The following is a 15,146-nucleotide window of genomic DNA, read 5'->3' as shown; positions in this document are numbered from 1 at the left end:
ATTGCCTATCCTGTAAATTAAATATTTAATAATTATATAATATGTTATGCGCTCAATTTAAGTTAATTTGGCGCCTTTTTTTGAAAAGGTCGTAAATATAAAACTCAAAATGATTATAAAAAATTGCTGCTGTAGATAATTAATTATAGCAGTTGATTAAGTTCTCAAGCCCTTTAATCTTTATCTAGTCTAGTTTTAATTTCAATTTGTAATATAGGTAATAATAGGTAATTTAAAATAATATGTATAGGTTCCAAGACCGGTTCACCTGGAGAGCTAAGAACCAGTTCGATAACCAACCAGCATAAATATTACCCATCGACAATATCGATTCGATGACATCGAAGGAGTGCCATCGCTAGCCCTGCCTACTATTTGTTTTTATTGTTGATTTGATTATTTTCCTCAAGATCTAAAAAACTAGCGGCACAATGAAGAAAAAGGTGTGGCTTTTGTTTATACCCCTTAAAGGATAGTATTACATTCCGTTTGTACAAACAGGTGTTGCTGATGGGGAAGAGCGGATCGGGCAAGACCAGCATGCGATCCATTATCTTTGCCAACTATATCGCCCGTGATACGACACGCCTCGGAGCAACAAGTGAGTAATACTATATAATTGGGTGTACGAAACTAATTTCAATATATGTATATGCCCGTAGTCGATGTGGAGCACTCGCATGTGCGGTTCCTGGGCAACCTGGTGCTCAACCTCTGGGACTGTGGCGGTCAGGAGGGCTTCATGAAACAGTACTTTGCCCAGCAGCGGGACAACATCTTTCGCAATGTGGAGGTGCTCATCTATGTGTTCGATGTGGAGAGCCAGGAGATTGAGCGCGACATCCACTACTACCAGAGCTGCCTGGAGGCGCTGCTGCAGAACTCGCCGGAGGCCAAGATCTTCTGCCTGGTGCACAAAATGGATCTGGTGCCGGAGGAGCATCGCGAGAATGTGTTCACTGAGCGCATGGAGGATCTCATCAAACTGTCGAAGCCTGGTAACGTCACATGTTTCCGCACCAGCATTTGGGATGAAACACTATACAAGTTAGTGAGGGCTAAGTTCCAAAGGAAACGACTTTTATTCAACCTTCAACTAATTACAGAGCTTGGTCTTCCATTGTCACCATGCTGATCCCGAATGTGGCCGCCCTCGAAGGCTCAGTGGCGCATTTTGCCAATGTGATCGAGGCGGATGAGGTGCTGTTGTTCGAGAAGGCCACCTTCCTGGTGATCTCCCATTGCCAGAGCAAGAAGAACCGCGACTCGCACCGCTTCGAGAAGGTGTCCAACATCATCAAGCAGTTCAAGCTGAGCTGCTCCAAGCTGGGCGCCAAGTTCCAATCGATGGAGGTGCGCAATAGCGCTTTCGCCGCCTTCATTGACACCTTCACCAGCAACACCTACGTCATGGTGGTCATGTCGGATCCCACGCTGCCCTCTGAGGCCACGCTAGTCAACATACGGAACGCCCGAAAGTACTTCGAGGAGCTGGAGAACCCGAGCAACAGTGCCATGAACCATCACGGCCACAAGTACCATTGATGGCGATACGTAGATCGTTGTTTTCCGTAACCCCTAGCCGTTCTCCGTTCAAAAAGACACGAAATTCGTCTGTTGTTGTGCACACATCGAAGCGCCTAAGGTGCCGCCCCGAAAGTCTTACCGCTTCCCGTAACTATAATTACGTATATGTTTTTATATCGCTCGCTTACATCAAGGCTATCATAATTAATGGTGCGCTTGTAAAACTTGCAATACTTGTACCATCTCATATGAGAACTTTGTAAAATGAATAACTTTTGAGTTATGAAAGTCTTAGAAGAGCGTGAGTGATGGATAGCCATCTCCTTCGTTGATTTTTCGTAGATTTGTAAGTTGAAACCTTAGTAGGCCTTAAGTTTATATACAAACAATTACACACTTATAAATACATACACAAAACAATTCTAGTAATTGGTCACTTGTAAATGCCGAAAGCGGTATAAGGCCCACATATCACAGATAATCCAGATGGTTCGCCTGAGGTGCCTACGAGTAGAATCTCCTGACCTCCTCGGACAATCGGTCCACGGTGTCTTCATCGACGGGCAAAAATCGTTTCGCTCCGCGGCTGAAGTAATATATGTCACCGGTGTAAATATCGAACCAAAGGGCGTGAATGTGGAGATCGTGGGATTCTAAGCGGGCCTTCAGGAAACCATAGGACGCAACGTTGGACATCTGCTGCAGTGTGTTGATCTGTGAGAGCTTGTCCTCGACGGCGAACTTCTGCTCCTCATCAATGTAGGCCACAAAGCGACGAAGCGGAGTCTCGGACGAGAAGATCAAGGGATCCTTCATGCCGGCGTCGCGCCACTCCTGGAACCTCTCCAAACTGGTGTTGGCATGGGTGCACAGCCAGGATCGCAAGGGTGAGAGGCGACGGTTAAGCTGGTGGAGAAGTGCTGGGTAAGTGATTCGTTTATGCCACTTTTAAGATCTTTTATACCTTTGAGGCGAAATCGGGGTCCCTAAGCTGGTAGAGGAGATTCATGGCCTTACAGTCGCTGTGTCCGCAGATTATTATGTGTCGTATGTCGTTCACCACGCAGCCCAGTTCCAAGGCAGCCGGCTCGCTGAGTGAATGTATTTTTAATTAGTTCATAATTTTGAAGCCTACGTAAGGCACATACCAGCTGAAGTACTCATCCTGAAAGTGCTGAGCATGCGGAATCAAATTGCCAGCATTTCGGACTTATCCGTGGGAATAGACAGGAGTGTTAGGCTATAATTAATCCCCTCGACTGCAGCTACTCACCCACAAACATATCGCCCACGTGGGTGTCGGTGTACCTGGTGGGAATCATTCTACTGTCCATGCAGGTGAAGAAGACGGCCTTGGGCTGAGTGATAAAGTTTATCAAGAGTTAGAACACATAGATATCGGACAGTGCGTAAATATATTAGGAAACGGCCACCGCAAGTTATGACATACTTGGCAAATGGCCAAATCGTCAATGGGTTCAAGGCTGTCCAATAGGGAAATTCAAAAACATTGGAAACATTGATGGGGAACATTTTATAAAGACGGCATGTGCCACTTATGTCCATGTTTTCAGTACACCTGGGGTCAGAATAATAACTTTTTTATTAAAAAATGTATTAAAATTTTATTTAAAAACCTATTTTACAAATATTAAACAAATATTAATAAGAAGTATATTTTTATGGTAATCAGAAATGTTTCTAGTAAAGCTTATATTAATATTAAAACTTGAAGAGTGATCATATTATTTAGAGGATATATTTGTATTTTTCAATATATTTTTAGCTAGTATTATTAGCGTTTTATATCTTTGAAATCGGTTCCCATATTTCCGATTATAACTGAATTCGATAATTAGCAGAGGTGCAAATGCATAAAACTGAAGAGCGCCGAAAGGCAATCAGTTAAGTATATGAAAATACAATTTAATATTAAACAAACAAAGGGGGTGGCGGTGCATTGGGGGACAACCGGTTTGCCTTAGTTGTTTGTTTACCAAATAATACAAAATAAAGAGCGGAGGACAGAGAGCACTGAAAGAGCGCAAGGTTTGCGGCAGACAGACGAAAAATGTGATAATAATATAAAACACAGGCAATTAGCTCCACACAAGGCAAAGGCGTGTTCTAAGGCCTTTTTGTGAACGTAAAACGATTCTATTCCGAAATCTTGACCTATAAGCGGTACGGCTCACCTCTGGATTATCGCGCACTTTCTGGAACTCCTTGACCATTTGCTCGCGCGTCGTGTTCCTGTACCGCATAATCCCCCGCAGAATACGCTCCATTTTGCACTTTTTTGGGGCTTCTAGTCTTAACTTGACACTTTTATTGCACGCACTTTGGCACCAGAATTGATTTTCCCTGATTTGTGTATAATAATGACGCACTCGCGCTCCACAAAAATGCGATGGAGCTCGGTTGGCGGCGGTGGAGCATTTAAATCGGAATTGTTGCTTCCAAAACACGCGACGAATTTAGCGAGCAGCTGTTGTTGTCTCTCGGAGAGCGCTCCCCATTTTCCCGAAGAGAACTCTTAAGAGCGGCCGAGGCCCCAAGCCATTGGGGATAGTTTTCAAGGTGCTAATTTTTCCATTTATAAATAAACTTGAGCGGTGGGAGTGCAAACTTCAGAGTTTCGGGATAACAATACCCATATTTAGGATTTTTAAGCATTACAGAATATTTAAAAGTATATATTTATTACATTTATAAAATGGTATAGTAATAATATATTAAAAAAAGTTAATAATTAATTTTCAAAAACAATCCCCAATAATATAATGAAATGTTTAAAAAATTAAAATTTTCTTTTTATAAGTCTAATGACTAACTAAAGTAATTTAAGAGAATGTTTTGTTGATGCATGCTCGTAAGAGAACTAATATAACGCCTTCCTCACCCACAACTTGAGACACTCCCTAGGGAAATGTTTTCGCAGTAAATATTATTATTATAGGGAGCGGAAATCAATTGCTTAATAGCATTTCTCTGGGCAAACATCTCTGGCAAATTCCAGACAGTCGACTTACGACAGTCAACCTATTCGCCAGACGGCTTATCAGTGAGGCAGAGTGGGAACCGACTCGAAGAGCTGATGATGTTGATATTATGGCTTCCACGTTCCGTATTTATATTGCCACTGCTCCTAATCAATATATTTGATGAAACTTTCTGATGACTTCCTTGATCTTTATGCTTGAAGGTCGATTATTTTGTTTGTTTACAAACTTATAAACTTAATGACAAACATATAAACTCTACTTCCCACAGACCCCAATATTATTGCTCAGTGTAGAATTGTATTCAAATAAAATAATTGTATTTCCAAATTTATTTTGAAAACCTGAATTGAAACGCTAAGCGGCCAACCCATCTACACCAGCACCTATCTACATGTCATTTCTACATGTAGAAAAGTAGTTCCGAATTTGGCCAATGGTGGCGCCTCATATTGTGTAACTTGCCAGCCCAATAAAACGATGTATTTAGAATTAGTATATTTCCTTTATTATTTTCGTAACTGAATTCCCTTCTGCCGGATAAAGTATTCCCTGTTGGCAGCTCGATTTGTCTTTCCATTGGGACTACGCTTCAGATCGTCAACAATTAGACAGCCGGCGTGTAATCTCAGGAATTTAGTTGTAGCATGTTGGGCTACAAAGTCTATAACGTCCTCTTCGCTTAACCTTACATTTGGTTGTTTGGCTATAATAGCCGCTGCCTCATCGCCATTCTCCACATTCCAGATGCCAAAGACACAGGCTTCGACCACCCCAGGCATTTGGGCGATCAGTTCCTCGAGCTCATGGGGATAGTAATGGTTACTCTGGTACTTGAGCAGGTCCTTCTTTCGCTCCACGATGTACACAAAGCCATCGTCGTCCACGTAACCGATGTCGCCAGTTTGGTACCATTGGTTCTTGTAGACTTCTTTCGAAGCTTCCGGATTTCCGTAATATCCGGGCCAAAAGCTTCCATTATTAATGAACACCTCGCCCTCCTCGTTTGGACCCAGTTTATCGCCTTGATCATTGAGTATCTTCACCTGGTAGCCAGGACTCGGACGACCAACCGAATTGGGCTTGGCATCGTAGTGCCAGTTGACGCAGAAGAGGGAACCCAACTCCGAAGCTCCATAGCAAAAGTGGAGGATGTCCTTACCCAACTTCCGGCGCAGTCTCCTTTGGACTTCCGAGGTGCATCGTCCACCGCCAAAATAATAATATCGCAGGCTTTGCAGGTTGGCTTTCTCAAAATCCCGACAACTGACAATGGCTGCCACTTGCGCTGGGGCTTGCAGAACGTATGTTACGCCGTATTCCTCGATTATGCGGAGAGTTTCCAAGGGATCAAAGGGCTTATCAGATACTATCCGCTTGGTGCTGAAGACTCCCGAGGAGACGACCGTCCACAGACTCGAAGCCCAGTCCAAGGAGCTGGAGACGTACTGAACATCCGAGGTGGTTAATTTTCTGTAAGGTATAGTAAGGTATTATTATAAACTTTACTCTTTATGGACCACTTACGTAAGGCCGCTCAGAATGGTTCGGCAATTGGCAACAATAACTGCCTTTGGAGTGCCCGTGGTGCCAGAGGTGCTGAGTATAGCCAGTGGATGGCTGGAACCCTGTTTTAGGGGCGCTGGCTTGAATCCCTCTTCCGCTGGCGTCTTCAAAACTTCCTGGATACTTAACACACCGACAGGATGATTGCGCATGGTCACTATCTTTACATTTAGCTTAGTGGTAGCGGAACGAATTTTTTCATACTCATCACCGTCGCAGAAAATTATGCGAGGTTTTGTGTTTTGGAAGAGTTTCTCAATAATTTCTGGTAGATAGGTACTGTTCAGTGAGTGTAAGGCGATGCCATTGAAGAAACAGGCATAGGCCACGGCCGCTACATGGGTAGTATTCCGAGCTATAATGCCCACGATGTCGGTTTGAGTCAGTCCCAGTTTGCGCATAAAAGTTGCAATGCGAATAGAATTATTTAAAAGATCCTCCCGGAGAAGAATAGTTTTTTCAGAGTCCGATATCTGCAAAAGATTCTCTAGACTATTAGGAAAATTCCTAGATGATATTTTTGACGTACAAACCTGTGCTTCACTCTTGGGATGGCGGAGCATTTCCTGAAAGATAATTTCGCCTATGGACAAATCCTCTCCGAATTGGGATTTCTCCTTTTCGCTACTCCAAATCTTTTCCTCGACATTGTAGTTAGTTTTTGGCTGAAATGACATACTTGCCACCGACTTGCAAACAGTTCTAAGACCCCAGCAAAGTAATTTTCTTTAATATACCCTGGTACCAGCTGATAGCGTGAATCGTTGAGCAATCTTATCTTGCTTTGATATGGATAATGAAATATACATAGTATAAGCGTACCCTTGTACTATGAAAAGGTGAATGGAATTGGCCAAAGGGTATTTAAGTATTTTGCATTTAGTTCATAAACATAAAACTATAAATTTGTATCTTTTATCATTGCTCTATTGTAATACTAATCTGATACATTTGATTTTAATTCAGGCAAGACCTTTTTAAAAAGAGCTGTAGTGTATCTCAGCAGTCGAAGCACTGGAGTATAAATTGAATTTATTTTCTTTTCTTACGATAATTAGGTGTACTAATTAACTTAAGTTTAGTTTGTTACCTACATAACTCAGAACTTTCGTTGCCTTTCTTACCTATACCAAATTATACTGAAATAAAATGCAGTATCATACCCCATAATATAAAGTTATCATTTAATGATGGTTTCTGATAACAGAAACTTAGGTAATCTTATCTAAACTCATTCATGTGTTAATCTTTAAGTACAGGCTAACTTATCATACGATCCGAGCTTAGCTTTCGATATACTGAACATTTTTGCACATAATAATACTTTTTAATGTGTTCTCATCGAAAGGTTTTTATTTTCTGAAAATTAGTATTTGTAACAATATTGGAATTCCTGCAGCTCACATGCTCGTTTTTATTGGCCTGGGAGCATCACGTCTCCCATTCGGATGAATTGGGCTCTTAGCCGGTGTAATATTAGCCTTTCCGAGAAGTGGCCACCGCATCATTCGGTGAGCGGGTTTTTGTTGGTTTTCGGGCATTGTCAGAACTTCTCAGGCATCTCAGAAAGTGGGTCACACAAACACCTGTGCGGCGAAAAGGCCCACACCAATGCAAATATTATGAAATCCCCACCGCCGCGAAAGAAAGCAAAGTCTAAACCACAAACACGGCTGACTGTATGCCGCCGTCGCCGCCGCCGAAAAGCAAAAACCAAAACAACAAGCAGGGCCATTTCACCAGCAGATTCACTCTTGATGATTATAAGCTTTTGTTGTGTCTTTCGGGCCTTGTGGTTTTGGAATTGGGACCTGACTGACCGACCGGCTCCATGGCATCCCATCCCCCGCAAAAAACCCACCGAACCAACTGTTTTGCTTTCCTTTCATTATCAAGCGGCAAAATATTGGTTAAGCAAGCAAGGCAGAGGCAATGAAATCGAAAGAAAATGGTATTCAGAGGGGGAGTGACGAGCCGAAGACTTGATGCCCTAGAAAATCTACATTTAAGTAAAATTCAAAGATCGTTAAAGAGACAAGAGAGTGCAGTCAAATCTAAGGATATTTTTATCTGTTTTATATCATATATCATATACCATTATCGTATCATATCATATAGTATTATATCATCACATTTTATATTATATTACACATCGTATTATATTGTTCTAAATTATATAATTTCAAAAACGATGTAAAAAAAATTAGTTTATAATAAATTGATACACTTTTTTCAACGTTTTGATGACAATGCCCTAATATCTCTTTAAATCAATGGACCCTGCCAGGCCGAAGGTATCTTAAAACAAAAGTCTCAGCGTGACCAGAAAACGACGATGGAGATGCGCCAGCAGCATCTTCATCTCGTTCCCAAAAAACCCGAAAAACACCGTCATGAGATGATGATCAGAACCCCAACTTAAAGCTCATTACGATGGCTATCAGGTGGGAGAGAGGGAGGGCCAAAAGAGTTAGGAGCTAGGAGGAAGCGTGGGTACGTCGGGCGAAATAATGAAGCAGAATCGCCTGCATGACAATGATCACTGTGAGCCAAACGAGAAATACAAAGAGAGACACGGCCCGCAGCACCCGCCAACCCACTCCCACTCGACCATTTGGACTCGAGTTGGGAACCGCTGTCAGCTCTTTCAGAATATTTGGGCCAAAGCGCCAAATGTAAACATTAAGAAAAAACGGAAAAAAACGGATGATGATGGTTACTTAACAATGTTGAACAACAAATGAGCTCCAAATATGCAAGTGTGTTGGTGCGGGACTGCGGTGGGTGTGTGGGTGCCCAAAGTTATGGTAGGTGTTGTGAAATCAGAGACCCCCGAAGGAAGGGGGTATGCAGGTGCCGAAGGGTTTTGCCCGCGTTGAGTCATTCAATTACTGCATGCCATCGAAAGGAAATTAAAAACCACTCATCATACCTGTTATTAAGGTCTTCAAACGAAAATCCATTGATAAATCAGATTTTTAAGGCAAGAAAAATGGTTTACTATAAATACAGGTTTGGTAAAATCATTAAAAGAAAACCTCTTTACAAAAAATGACGGAAATGCGAATAGGCTGTTTTTATATTATAGTGACCCTTCTCTAAGTAAACATAGTAATAAATTATAATGTAGCAATAAATTTTAACTCCGCTCTATTTATTTTCTATCCTTAATTAAATTTGCCCTGCTTATTAAGATTTAATAGTTTCCAAGAAGAACACAAATCCCTGCATGGAATTATAATTCTTAGCTGTTATATTCGTTGAACAGTTTTTTCTACCTTAACAATAAGGCCTGCGATATGATGTCATATGTATTTGTCTTGACCAACTTACGAACACTTCTACAATTTTTTTGGGGTTTCCTAAGCATAATTTATATTTGGGTGTTACCCCTTTTTTTCACTTCTCCCAAAATTCTCCAGTGTGCTTCTACCTCTTTCTTTTTGCCCCTCTCTGTCTTTCTATCTCCTTCACTTCGTTTGTGTCCATCTCTCTCGGCCACAATTTGCAAATGGGTTTTTGGTTGATTCTTTTGGCTCGGACTTTGGCTCTGGGTTAATTAGTGAGTATCTTTCCTCAGCACGCACAAATAAAAAAAGAAGGTAGGAAGCCAGCAACAACGCTTTTGGCGTTTCGGTTTTTTATTTTTGAATTTTGTTGTATTTTATGTGTGTTTGTGTGGGTAATGGCGGCGGCATTGCTGTTCTTATTAGCGTTGTAGCTTTTAAGCTTGAGCTTGCCCCCAAAATCTGGGTCAGCAGTGTCGTTAAAGCCTCTCTTCGCCGCCATACTCACAGATACGCGGATATATATGCTTATTCCGGTGTGTGAGTGCGCAAATTAAATATTCACAGCGTTGGCTAAGCAAATAAAATCTTCCAAGCTCTTGGCTTGTTGTTGCATTTCCTTCTGGCCACCTTTGTAGCCGTATTTTGCTGTTAAGCGGTCTTTTGGCCCCGAACAAACGGAGATGGCTCGGCGCATGAAAGTGAATCAGAATGTTTTAGCCGTTCTTTGCAAAGCAAATGAGATCAAAAGTGGGCTTTAGTCGCATCTCTTTAACCTGAATATGTCAACCCTACTTATGCCGCTTCTTCTTTATCGAATTTTGTTTCTTTTTTGGCAACAAGACAGAGAGAAGCCCTGGCAGCCAATATTTGTAATCCACTTAGTTAAATTTATTCTACTCAAAAGAGAATGTCTTCTGGGTAGACAAAGAGGTATCGCTTTATAAGTTAAACTCATCAGATAAAGAATTGAATAAAATAAATTATTTTTTATATTTTAAACAGCCACCCATTGACCAAGTTTTTCTACTTATTAATTATAGTTAATAGTATTTTAAGAGTAGAATTTCTGCACACCCAGGGTATTGACCATTTTAGAAATGATTTCTTGTAAGACCCATTTACGTGTAAAATCCCACAATTCTTTAGGCAAACATTCGAGTGTCCAGATGTTCTGTTTGTATAATCATTCATTCTGGTGGCCAACTTTTAGTGTCGATTTGTGAAAAAATAATGAGGCAAGAAAACAGATTCGGCTTGCTGTGGGCGTACCTTATTATGAGTTATACATATGAGCGGGACAAGAATTCGGCGGTGCCGTCAGCCGTCAGCCGTTGGCCATAACGCTATAAAGGGGTGTGCCCTGACCCAATTTTTATTTTATTTAATTTTTTTCCGCTGCCCCCGAGGTCTTTCTCTGCTATCCGCCTTCTTTGTTTATTCACGCATGAGCTCAGCATTACGCGGCGAAAGAGTTCTGCATGTTTATAGTTCCAGGGGAATAGCAAAGGCATTCTTAACCCTTCCCGGCGAGGACGTCATTAAGTAAATGTCCATGCCAGTTTTGCATCATTCGGTGGGCAGGTAGGAGCGCGGAACACAATGTCAAAGGACGGGCAACGGTGAAATTTACAATTTTATGGCGGACTTTAAGTGGAAAACGGCAAACAGTCAGAGGCAGCGGCAGCGGCAACAGAGGTTTTATGGCCATGACAAAAGACAGCCGGCGACAAATGTTGCATCCGCATTGCACTGCAGCCTCTCTTGGGTTGCAGACTCTGCAGATACATTCACTGCTTAGTAGTTGCTCTTGCCCCTGCCCCTGCCAAGTCGTAAATCATGCGGCAATGTTTTGCATGTGACACGGCCGGAGTGACAAGAGATTGGCCCAATTTCCCAGACTAATCCGCAGCATGACCAATCTCGATTTCCACTGTCAAAACCCTTCTCGCACATTTTTGTTTACAAATAAACCTTATGGAACGAAGAAAGTGCAAGCAGAACCATTGCTAATTTGAACACTTCCGGAAATTGAGTAACATTTGTATTTATTTGTTTAACAAATTGGGTCTCACATAAATGTCAAGCCCTAAAACTGTTACCAACCCTCAGTATCCCTTGTCTAAAGTAATATAAATGGCTAAAATCAACTAAAATTTAGGATATCCAATTTATGATATCCCAAACATGGGCAATGACCATGTGTAAAGTTGTTCAAAAAAAAGATCGTTCGTTTGACTGTAAACACTATTGGAAATATTTTAAATAATAAGTAAACTAAATTGAAATTCTTTACTTAATAAATTTTTAAAATGGTACTTTTTTAATGATAATTAATAGAGAATGTTATAAGCAACGGAAACAAAATAAAGCAGTTTACCGCATTCAAAAACAAACCATTTTTTTGGCGGTGTAACAATTGACCTTCGTTTAGTGCCATAGTGCTAGATAATGAACATTCTTTCAATTGTTACGTAATATGTGAGCAAGCCAGATGCGTGCCCTTTATCCCTTCTGTGCGGCACACGACTGGCACACATGTGAGAAGGTTAAGGCGTGGGTGGTAAAGTTGCATAACCTTCGACCACAGCGGAATCCCTCAAAATTACTTAAATGTTTTTTAAAGTGAATGAAACTGGGAGGATCGTAAAACGGATTCTCAGACGACTTCTGTTTTGTGTTATTGCAGCCTACAATTTTTCCGTTCCAGCAAATCAAAAGACTTAGGAAGCAAACTTGAAAACAGATGTACGATCTACCCGCTTTGTTAAGATAATATTAAACTTCTGGGGTGGTGAATCATCAATTAAATTTGTATAAACATTTTCAGCCCAAAATAGATATCCACTTCAATCCGTACTTAGTATAATGACTTCAATTATGATTGTCCGCAATGGGAGAGTTTTCATTCGGCAGTCAGCAGAAAGACAAAAAACAACAAACGGATAAATAATGGTGGAAGGAAAACTGTTACTTTTACATCAGCTAAAAGCCAAGAGCCAAGATTACACTCGGTACGGAAGCCAAGCGAAATAATAGAAGCGTAATAGTTGCTAATTTTGTGCATTGCTCTGGCCCCAAAATAAAAAAGTCAACAAAAAGGGCTAATTATGAGCACACTTTCGGCCAAAAGCGGACGGAATGGGGGAACTCGCAGACAAGGCAAAAGAATCACGTCGTTATAAACTGTTTTTTATGCCGCACTTTTTTCATTATTTATTTTCAGAGGTTGATTTCAATGGGATTCGGAATTTGTTGTTTTGCTGCTCGCACTTTTTGGGGTAGTGCACAAAAAGGTGAGCACTTAAATGAAAGTTGTTCAACTTGCTCACGGAGCCCTAAATTGTTGTAGTCTTATATGCACTAAATATAGTGTGCTCAGGAAGGGAAAGAAGAAAGGGGTAATTGTTGTGGCAAAAATAAATAAGGAAATCGAGGACACGAAAAAACACTATTACGTTGTTTGGCGAAATACTACCCAAGGGGTTTAGAAGTTTTGGAATATTTTATTGCTTGAAAAATATTATAGAATATTTTAATTGACTAGAATTTCAGTTCCTTATTCTCCACCTTTAATGTATCCCCTCTTTTTCAAAGTACATTATTCCAAATCTGTTTTATATGGCCTGAAACATTGGGTACATCAAAGATAGTATAATTAGAAAGAGGCCCAAAATAATTATGCTTTCGGATTCCCTCACCCGTGCATGAATTTGGAAGTACCGAGCGGTGCTACCAGGTGGGTGTATTACCGTAATTGAACCCGGGCCTCGACTTAAGATCGAGGAGTATAGCCAAGCGTCGTATGTGTCATGCTTATTAAACTTTTGGTTCTGTTCCAAAAACTATTTTGGGCAGCCGCACTTTATGATTGGTAATTAAAAATACACTTTTTGGTTACTTTTAGGAACCCTGGCTGCCGGCTGCCGGCTGTCTGTTTTTGGGGGGCTGGCCCAGTCATGGTTGGCTTAGTTGCGTCTTGACTTGGCTTGCTCCCATTGACAGCAAACGGGTTGCCAAAGTGCGTGGACTGGAGGGCTGGCGGGGATGGGCGGCAGACACCCCAAAAACCAACAAACGAGCAGCCAAATGTTGCACTACATTTTAGCTGTACCTGTAGTTGCTCCTGCACCCGGATTTCAAACCGGAGTCGGAGCTGGAGCTCAAGTTGGCATCGTCATCGCAGTTGCTAAACTTGTTGCACATGTCGGATACTAGTCAGCTTTATTGAGGGGAAACCGAAGGCATTTTGGAGTCGCCAAGCGGTCCATTTTCTTGCCCATTCTGGCTATTTTTATGGCTTAAAAACAGAAAACTCTTAAATTAAAGTATTAAACTCTAATAGGCGTACCAATTAAACAATACTTTATGAATATTTTTTTGTATAAATTTATATAAATTATTATCATACAACTTTTGGGAAAAGATAATATTTTCCGAAGATATAATTGTAAAATATAGAAATTGCTTATTGTATTTTTTACCCGGCTGATGGAACTACAACTTCCCAACACTAAATTAAAGACGTAGCTAGAGCTGTTCGGGGCTGAGGCTGTTCCTAGTTTTTGTATCAAAAACACTTAACAACTTGTAAAATTCTCCGACTGCTGCAGTTGACACACATCTGTCAAAGCGGCCAAGTGGGTCAGCTGGTGGGGCAAGAGGTGCTGATGGTGCTGCCGGTGGTGGAGTGGTGCGATCTTGTTAATCGTTTTTGATTGCCGCGTTGATGTTCCACCACCCGAAGCACTCAAATGATGATTGTCGTTTAGAGCGCCGAGCCGTCGACTGTCACAGATTCTTTACTTTTCCCCATCGCGTTGCTTTCCTGATTGTTGTTATTATTTGTTATTGTTATAGTTGGTGCGGCTACTTTGCTGTCACGGCTTATTATGTGCATTATTAGCTGGCCAGATAGTCACTCGACTGGCTATCGCAGACTTTCAGCGAACAATGGTTAACTCCTTTGGATAAAATAGCTGAGGAAGAAAAGGGAATCGGAGATGATAACATGTGTAATATTACCAAAGGAGGTACCATAAAAATATGAAATCAGAATGTACAGTAACCACTATTATAGATATTGTTTAGCTAATACTAATTATACTAATACTATTTTTTTGGGAAACCTGAATTTGGCTCTGTTTAAGATTCCGACCATATCACAAATGAAACGTCTTCTTTGAGAGGCTCAATCTGTTCTTCTTTATCTTTAAGTAATTTTGTAATGATTTAATGTAATGCCCTGGCCCTATTTTATTAACTACCCATTTCAACTGTAAGAATTACGTGCCTCAGCCATTATAATCGCATAAATGCGTATTCAAAACCTCCGAAAATTCTGTCACACAATACGAATCTTCAGAGCTCCATCTTTTCATGCCGCACTCGAATGTAAAGCCCGGCCATGCCCACTTTTAATATTCAATAAAGATTTAACGAGACATGTTAACCGCTTTTGCAGTCACAGAATGCATAAATAATTATAGAATTGAGCAACAATTTCAGCAAAGTCATAAAAAACGCCAACAAAAAGGCCAAAAAAAGAAGACGAAGTTGAGACACGGCAATTAAATTCAATTTTGTGGCCAATAAAGATGAGAAAGAGCGGAGAAAGAAAAAAGGCAGAATATAGAGGGGTTGTGCGATGTACCAGGAACAGTTATGGACAAACACTGAGATAATAATTTTGTTTAAATTTAATTGTAAGTTATATTTGTACGGTAAATCACGTAGCAGCATGGAGCGGCTGGAGGGGCTCAGA

At 40.9% G+C, this 15,146-nt stretch overlaps 4 protein-coding genes across 6 annotated transcripts in view; 2 read left to right on the top strand and 2 right to left on the bottom strand.

Annotated features, from left to right (window-relative positions):
* Nucleotides 1-335: 335 nt before the first annotated feature.
* On the top strand, nt 336-1,952 carry LOC108032015 (ras-related GTP-binding protein A). Its single transcript, XM_017105819.3, has 4 exons — nt 336-443; nt 502-601; nt 663-1,047; nt 1,107-1,952. Exons 1-4 carry the CDS (start codon nt 432-434, stop codon nt 1,543-1,545), a joined length of 936 nt encoding a protein of 311 aa, XP_016961308.1. The 5' UTR covers nt 336-431; the 3' UTR covers nt 1,546-1,952.
* Nucleotides 1,871-3,977, bottom strand: LOC108032016 (beta carbonic anhydrase 1). Its single transcript, XM_017105821.3, has 5 exons — nt 3,723-3,977; nt 2,801-2,885; nt 2,676-2,736; nt 2,492-2,618; nt 1,871-2,433 (listed from the first exon to the last, which is right to left on the bottom strand). The coding sequence occupies exons 1-5, from the start codon at nt 3,813-3,815 to the stop codon at nt 2,032-2,034; spliced, it is 768 nt and encodes a 255-aa protein (XP_016961310.1). The 5' UTR covers nt 3,816-3,977; the 3' UTR covers nt 1,871-2,031.
* LOC108032065 (ichor) overlaps nt 2,307-15,146 on the top strand; it is a 36,892-nt gene continuing 24,052 nt past the window's right edge. The window contains exon 1 of one of the 3 annotated variants that reach the window (XM_050888569.1): nt 2,307-2,451. The gene's annotated coding sequence lies outside the window, so the exon portion shown is untranslated. Of the gene's footprint in view, nt 2,452-5,919; nt 6,010-15,146 lie in introns of those variants that run through there. The other 2 variants (XM_050888570.1, XM_050888571.1) reach the window with 2 other exon arrangements.
* Nucleotides 5,015-6,796, bottom strand: LOC108031027 (luciferin 4-monooxygenase-like). Its single transcript, XM_017104228.3, has 3 exons — nt 6,629-6,796; nt 6,057-6,568; nt 5,015-6,002 (listed from the first exon to the last, which is right to left on the bottom strand). Exons 1-3 carry the CDS (start codon nt 6,770-6,772, stop codon nt 5,039-5,041), a joined length of 1,620 nt encoding a protein of 539 aa, XP_016959717.1. The 5' UTR covers nt 6,773-6,796; the 3' UTR covers nt 5,015-5,038.

Source organism: Drosophila biarmipes, chromosome 3R (genome assembly GCF_025231255.1).
Source record: "Drosophila biarmipes strain raj3 chromosome 3R, RU_DBia_V1.1, whole genome shotgun sequence".
Taxonomy (NCBI): Eukaryota; Metazoa; Arthropoda; class Insecta; order Diptera; family Drosophilidae; genus Drosophila; species Drosophila biarmipes.
The sequence above is the reverse complement of the archived record's forward strand: the minus strand, read 5'-3'. Positions and strand labels throughout refer to the sequence as shown.

Coding starts and splice junctions, on each gene's coding strand:
- LOC108032015 (XM_017105819.3), top strand. Junction 602..662: donor GACACGCCTCGGAGCAACAA/GTGAGTAATACT, acceptor ATATGCCCGTAG/TCGATGTGGAGCACTCGCAT. Junction 1,048..1,106: donor TGGGATGAAACACTATACAA/GTTAGTGAGGGC, acceptor AACTAATTACAG/AGCTTGGTCTTCCATTGTCA.
- LOC108032016 (XM_017105821.3), bottom strand. CDS start 3,815: ATGGAGCGTATTCTGCGGGGGATTATGCGGTACAGGAACACGACGCGC. Junction 2,886..3,722: donor AAGTGCGCGATAATCCAGAG/GTGAGCCGTACC, acceptor TTTATCACTCAG/CCCAAGGCCGTCTTCTTCAC. Junction 2,619..2,675: donor CAGGATGAGTACTTCAGCTG/GTATGTGCCTTA, acceptor ACATTCACTCAG/CGAGCCGGCTGCCTTGGAAC.
- LOC108031027 (XM_017104228.3), bottom strand. CDS start 6,772: ATGTCATTTCAGCCAAAAACTAACTACAATGTCGAGGAAAAGATTTGG. Junction 6,569..6,628: donor ATCCCAAGAGTGAAGCACAG/GTTTGTACGTCA, acceptor AATCTTTTGCAG/ATATCGGACTCTGAAAAAAC. Junction 6,003..6,056: donor ACCATTCTGAGCGGCCTTAC/GTAAGTGGTCCA, acceptor TATACCTTACAG/AAAATTAACCACCTCGGATG.